The sequence below is a fragment of the Seriola dumerili genome, unplaced genomic scaffold (genome assembly GCF_002260705.1).
Source record: "Seriola dumerili isolate Sdu_G_001 unplaced genomic scaffold, Sdu_1.0 BDQW01001298.1, whole genome shotgun sequence".
Classification (NCBI taxonomy): Eukaryota; Metazoa; Chordata; class Actinopteri; order Carangiformes; family Carangidae; genus Seriola; species Seriola dumerili.
In genome coordinates, this window is record NW_019175553.1 from 727,305 (window position 1) to 734,785 (window position 7,481).

General features: G+C 45.4%; 1 protein-coding gene across 1 annotated transcript; it reads left to right on the top strand.

Moving 5' to 3' along the window:
- Window positions 1-406: 406 nt before the first annotated feature.
- Window positions 407-1,235, top strand: LOC111238312 (GTPase IMAP family member 4-like). Its single transcript, XM_022767748.1, has 2 exons — window positions 407-425; window positions 556-1,235. Exons 1-2 carry the CDS (start codon window positions 407-409, stop codon window positions 1,233-1,235), a joined length of 699 nt encoding a protein of 232 aa, XP_022623469.1.
- The last annotated feature ends 6,246 nt before the right edge of the window (window positions 1,236-7,481 follow it).

A 7,481-nucleotide genomic window follows, 5' to 3' on the forward strand; every position in this document is an offset into this window, starting at 1 on the left:
AGATCTTTCTCTGAAGAATCTTCAATTCCCAAGATAATCTGATACGTACAATTAAAATCCACATGTGGTTAAATTTTTACCATTAATCTAAACTGGTTTCTTGTTACTATGACAGTGCTGTCTTACTGACATAAGGCAGTCAAAATATTAAGAACAATCACTCTGAATAAAAAGTCATCATTTCATAACTTACTGTCAGACATGAGCCTCAGATCCACGCCAACAAAATACAAACAAGCTGTGAGCTATCTGCAGAATGCTGCTCTCTGCCTGTATTATATGGACCTGTTATGCAAATATAAAGGGGCGTGTCCGCTGTTTCAGCCATATAAATAAACAACAATGTCTTAAACAAATGCTTCAAGATTCACTGTCGACTGTGCAGAGACAAAGGTGTTGAGGAAAGATGGCTTCAATTCCTGCAGGTAAGACTTACACTCACTGTATATTTACTGTATAATTTACTTCCTTATTTACTCCCTAAAGTATTTATACATCAGGCCAATGATAAACTCTTTCAGACAGACTAAACTGAACATATGAATTATTTTGCAGGAACTGATCTGAGAATCGTGATGATTGGGAAAACTGGTGTGGGGAAGAGTGCTGTTGGAAACACCATTCTGGGAGAGCGTCAATTCAACTCTCGTCCCTGTTCAGAGTCAGTGACTATCTCCTGTGATAGAAGTGAGAAACGCTTTGGTAGCAGAGTGGTGAGTGTGATAGACACACCTGGGATCGTGGACACAAAGGTCTCCCCAGAATTCATCAAACAAGAAATTGTGAAATGCATCAAAGTCTCATGTCCTGGTCCTCATGTCTTCCTGCTGGTCATCCAAATTGGTCGATTCACCAAAGAAGAGAAAAACTCTGTGGAGGCCCTGCAGAAGCTGTTTGGTCCAAAAGCAAACCAGTACATGATTGTGCTGTTTACCCGCGGTGGTGATCTTGGAGACATGACCATACAGGAGTATGTACGTGAAGGCAGTGAAAACCTTCGTAAAGTCATCCGAACATGTGGAGGCAGGTTCCACGCCTTTGAAAACACCAAGCAAGACACAACTCAAGTCGTGGAGCTGATCAAGAAGATCGACGACATGGTGGCAGGAAACGGGGGATCATGTTACACGAACGCCATGTACAAAGAAGTTCAGGCAGCGGCTGACATGGAAAAGGTCTTGAATGCACTGTTACTACGCATCATGCTTTATCTACAAATTCTTGGTAGAGAGTAAAGAACTATAATCAATGGCCTCAACACATCATCAACATCTAGTCAAAACAGGAAACAGGACAGCTTCTGTAACCGTGTGTGAAAATATAGAATATATCAAAAAGCTTATACACACAGACACACAGACACCTTGCACTTCTATCTTTGTGAGAAAGCTCTTTGACAAAATGCATTCCCTAGCCCTTTACCCTAACCTTAACCATCACAACTGAATGCCCTACCCTAACCCTGACTTTAACCTTATTGTAACTCTGAAACCATGTCCTAAAGACCTTTAAAATTGTACCAGAAAATGAAGAGAGAACAAAATGTCCTCACTTTCCCAAAATATGTTAGGAAAATACTTATTTGAATCCTATGTAGATTTTACAAATATACACACACACTGTGTAAAAAGACATGCATTATACTTATATATGTAAATACAAAACGATATTACATACAATATTACTGCCTCAGGTTAATCTATCAGTAAAAATGTTTTAAAGAAATTACATGTTGTTGATTGTTAGAATTCCTCTTTGGGACAATGATAAAGTTTTAAAGATTAACTGCAGCCTGTAATTATAATACAGGCTGTAATATGCTAATAATAAGGTATTTCTTATCTCTGCTATACATGGACCTGTTCATAATCTTCATTGTGGTTTGGTCTGTCATAACTTTATTTTCACTTGCTGGTGCAACATTTATCCCTTGAAAAGGTCATACTTAGTTGAATTAGGCAAAACAAAGGTGAAATAAAGATATAAATAACTAACGATAATCTGAGTTTGATATATGCAATTTATTATTCATTTTCTGTTGGTGTTATAGATATTAGCTTTAATTTTAACACCCATTGAGCTTTTACATCAATTATTAATTCCACCCTCTTTCCACCCTCGTCTACTTTTATATCAGCTCTCCACTGTGCACTACATAATAAGAGCAAGAAATGCCAAAGTACAGTATGTATTATTCAAAGAACAGATCCATTTAGAGACACAGAGTCTCTGCAGCCTATCGGTAAAGACTTCACCAGACTCTGTAACATCCCAGACGTTTGGAACAAGATATAAACAAGAGATGCACACAAAAAGGTGATTGTTATCTCTAAGTATTTGTAATATTCGATTATGTAGGAATTATTCAATAAAAACCTTTGGCTTTATGGTTTAGTTATTTGATTTTCACTTGTTTTATTTCAACCTGTGCAAAAAAGAAAATAAATATATTCTCAAACAGAAATTAAACAGGACTCAAGAAGCATTTGATGATGTTAAGACAAGCTTTCGGTCACATTCGTTCAGTTCCTTTCTCAGAAATCTTGATAATGTTCATGAAACACCTATGAAATGTGAGTTTCTCTTATCTGTTGTTAACCTCCGACCGAAATACTTTACTCGGACAAACAGCATAGATGTCTGGTTGTGATAAAGATGATCTTTCACTGTCACTTTCACTTTCACTGTTGTAGTACAGGACAACAGGAGCATACAGTTTGTTGGAATAATTATTGTCAAAACAACAGTTATTGTTTCATCTCAAACACTGCCATCGTGTATTCAATGTTCTGAGACTGACCCACTTTAACCCCATTTCTCTTCATACTCTTTCACACATTTCTTATATGCACATATCATCTTACCCACTGGACCTTTTGTTGACCCAGCAGTTCACTGTGTTTGTTAAGCTCTGTCTTATTAAAATGTTCCTGACTTACTTGAGAAGCATAACACTAGTATTTCTGGAACATCTTCCCCAAACAAATAAAGCAAGTCCTACATGATGATAACACAAGACAATTTTTCTTTTGCAAACACACATTTCTGCTTGTATTAATTATTATTATATTATAATGTGCAATAATTAGATGTCATAGGAGATTAGATGTCAGGCTATTTAGCCTATCATATTGTTTTATTGTACAAAAAAGTGGTATCAGTAAAAAACGTGGGATTTTTTTAAAATTCTAATTTTTTTAATCTCGTTTTATTCGTTTTAAGAATCCGTTTTGATCTGTTCTAAATATGTGACTGTTTATGCTAATGATAGCTGAGGTTTGTTTAATAATTATTTTCAGACTCAGCCAGATTTTGCTGCTGCACCGCAAATCCAGATTCAGATTTGCGTACACGAGCTCAGACCTGACGTGAGATCTGATCGTAGCTTCCGCTCACGTCCAAATTGATAAATGCCGAAGCTTGCGTGGAAATTGTTGTTTTTCTGTCGTACGTTCGTTTGATAAATGAGGGCCAATGTGAATCTACAGTGTCTGTATATCTATCTACAAGATTCAGATCGACATCTTTCCATTAGACGTCATGGAAACCGATTCTTGTCATTCCTGTCAACTGCACGCAAAGATAGAAAAAAAAATGTGTCTTGTGTTATCATCATGTAGGACTTGATTTATTTGTTTGAGGAAGATGTTCCAGAAATACTCGTGTTATGTTTCTCAAGTAAGTCAGGAACATTGAAATAATTGAGTTTAAGTTGTTGTTAAATGAAAATAAGATAGAAAGTGAAATTGAAACCTGCAAACCTATTACAAAATAACTGAACAAGAGAAATCAGTAAATATTCTCTTCCACTAAAACACAAGAAGCTCCTTCACTTTCTTCTTTCTCCTACAGACCTTTAATAAACCAGTGTTTATTTTACATAAATGACATTTTAAAATATATTTCATAAATAAGCCACATGTGCACATTGTTTTATACATGTACAAATCTAATTAATTAGTCGTCGTCGTCTCCCGCTTATCCGGATCCAGGTCACGGGGGCAGCAGCCTCAGCAAAGAGGTCCAGAAGGCCCCCAGCCACTTCCACCAGCTCCTCCGGGAGAATCCCGAGGCGTTCCAAGGCCAGCCGAGAGATATAATCTCTCCAGCGTGTCCTTGGTCGACCTCGAGGTCTCCTTCCGGTGGGACATGCCCAAAACACCTCCCCAGGGAGGCGTCCAGGGGGCATCCTCACCGGATGCCCGAACCACCTCAACTGGCTCCTCTCGACATGGAGGAGCAGCGGCTCTACTCCGAGTCCCTCCCGGATGACCGAGCTCCTCACCCTATCTCTAAGGCCACCCCCGGCCACCCTGCGGAGGAAACTCATTTCGGCCGCTTGTATTCGTGATCTCGTTCTTTTGGTCATTACCCAAAGCTCATGACCATAGGTGAGAGTTGGAATGTAGATCGACCAGTAAATCGAGAGCTTCGCCTTCCGGCTTAGCTCCCTCTTCCCCACATCGGACCAATTCAGCGCCCGCATCACTGCTGACGCCACCCCAATCCGCCTGTCGATCTCCTGCTCCATTCTACCCTCACTCGTGAACAAGATCCCGAGATACTTAAACTCCTCCACCTGAGGCAGAGCCTCCCCCCCGACCTGAAGCGGGCAATCCACCCGTTTCCGGCTGAGAACCATGGCCTCAGACTTGGAGGTGCTGATCTTCATCCCAGCCGCTTCACACTCGGCCGCGAACCGCCCAAGCGAGAGCTGAAGGTCGGCACTCGATGAAGCTAAGAGGACCACATCATCCGCAAAAAGCAGAGACGAGATCCTCCCGCCACCGAACCCAAACCCGTCCACCACCCGGCTGCGCCTAGAAATTCTGTCCATAAAAGTTATGAACAGAACCGGTGACAAAGGGCAGCCCTGGCGGAGTCCAACCCTCACCGGGAACAGGTCCGACTTACTGCCGGCTACGCGAACCAGACTCACACTCCTTTGGTACAGGGATTTAATGGCCACTAACAAGGGGCCATCCACCCCATACTCCCGGAGTGCCCCCCACAGGGTGCCCCTGGGAACACGGTCGTAAGCCTTCTCCAAATCCACAAAACACATGTGGACTGGATTGGCAAACTCCCATGCTCCCTCCAGCACCCTAGCGAGGGTAAAGAGCTGGTCCACAGTTCCACACCCAGGACGAAAACCACATTGCTCCTCCTCGATCTGAGGTTCAACTATCGACCGGACCCTCTTTTCCAGTACCCTGGCATAGACCTTACCAGGGAGGCTGAGGAGTGTAATTCCACGGTAGTTGGAACACACCCTCTGGTCTCCCTTCTTAAAGATGGGGACCACCACCCTGGTTTGCCACTCCAGAGGCACCGCCCCCGATGTCCACGCAATGTTGCAGAGGCGTGTCAACCAAGACAGTACTACATCATCCAGAGCCTTGAGTTACCCAGGGCGGATCTCATCAACCCCGGGCTCCGCCACCGCGCAATTGTTTCACTACCTCGGCGACTTCTGCCCCGGAGATTAGACCATCCATCCCCAGGTCTCTTGGCTCAGTTTCCTCCATGGAATACGTGATGGTGGGATTGAGGAGCTCCTTAAAGTATTCCTTCCACCGTCCGACTATATCCTCAGTTGACGTCAGCAGTTCCCCGCCTCCACTGTAAACAGTGTGGGCGAGTTGCCGCCTTCCTCCCCTGAGGCGCCGGACGGTTTGCCAGAACCTTTTTGGAGCCGATCGATAGTCTTCCTCCATTGTCTCACCGAACTCCTCCCACGTCCGAGTTTTTGCCTCAGCAACTGCCCGTGGGCTGACTCCGCTTGCCCCGCCGGTACCAGTCAGCTGATTCCTGAGACCCACAGGCCAACCACGCCCTGTAGGCCTCTTTCTCCAGCCTGACGGCTTCCCCCACCCCTGGTGTCCACCAGCGGGTACGGGGGTTACCGCCACGACTGGCCCCAGCTACCTTGCGGCCTCAGCTTGCAACATCTGCCTCAACAATAGCAGAGCGGAACAAGGCCCATTTGGACTCAATGTCCCCCACCGCCCTCGGAACGCGATCGAAGCTCTGCCGGAGGTGTGTGTTGAAAATCATCTTGACGGGTTCTTCCGCCAGGCTTTCCGAGCAGACCCTCACAACCCGTTTGGGCCTGCCAGGTCTACGCGGCGTCTTCCCCAGCCATCTGATCCAACTCATCACCAGTTGGTGGTCGGTTGACAACTCTGCTCCTCTCTTTACCCGAGTGTCCAGAACATGCGGCCGCAGGTCTGATGATACGACTACAAAGTAGATCATAGACCAGCGACCTAGGGTGTCCTGGTGCCACATGCACCTGTGGACATCCTTATGCTTGAACATGGTGTTAGTTATGGCCAAACTGTGACTAGCACAGAAGTCCAATAACTGAACACCGCTCGGGTTCTGATCGGGCAGGCCGTTCCTCCCCACCACACCCTTCCAGGTCACGCTGTCATTGCCCACGTGAGCGTTGAAGTCTCCCAGTAGGACAATGGAGTCCCCTTTCGGGGCACTTTCCAGCACCCGTCCCAAGGACTCCAGAAAAGGCGGGTAGTCTGAACTGCTGTTCGGTGCATAGGCACTGACATCAGTCAGAACCCGATCCCCGACCCGAAGGCGCAGGGACGCAACCCTTTCGTCCACCGAGGTAAACTCCAACATACAGGAAGAGAGCCTGGGGGACACCAAAATGCCCATCCCGGCCCTCCGCCTCTCACCCGTAGCAACTCCCCCCACCCGAGAGGTGACGTTCCATGTTCCAAAAACCAGTTTCCGTAACCGAGGATTGGACCGCCAAGGCCCCCGCCTTGGTCTGCTGCCCAATCCACACTGCACCGGATCCCACTGACTCTTCCTGCAGGTGGTGATCCCACTGGGAGACGAACCCATGTAGCCGGTTCAGGATCCAGCGATCGTCCACGGGCCCCAACTCCAGGCCTGGCTCCAGGGCGGGGCCCCGGTGTCCCTCCGGGCCGGGTACTCGGGTTCTTGTTAGTACTCGTCATAAGGATCTTCTGAACCGTTCTTCGTCTGGCCCTTCACCTAGAACCAATCTACCTTGGGAGACCCTAACAGGGGCAAAATGCCCCCGACAACATAGCTCCTAGGGTCATTAGGGCTCTCAAACTCCTCCACCACGGTAAGGTGACGGTTCAAGGAGGAGAGGTTCGGTAATTGTTTTTCAAAATAGTAAAATGTCACATTGAACGTTAATTAAATGTCTTCACTTGTATGAGCAGAGGTAAACCGGGAAATATGTCCGGGAGATAGTGAGTTACCAGGTGAGCTGTAACTTCACCCTTGCTTTTTAGAGTACATTTGCTTATATTTTGGAAATTTTAATTTGCCGAATTAGCTATTAACAGCCCATATTCACTTTCTACTATTGGATGTACTGACATCTGTCACTGAATTATTTTGATACTGAAAAAAACGAATAAAAATGATGACTCTCAAGCTAGCTAGATCGTCTACCCGACGGAGAAAGTCAGCTGCCTGGA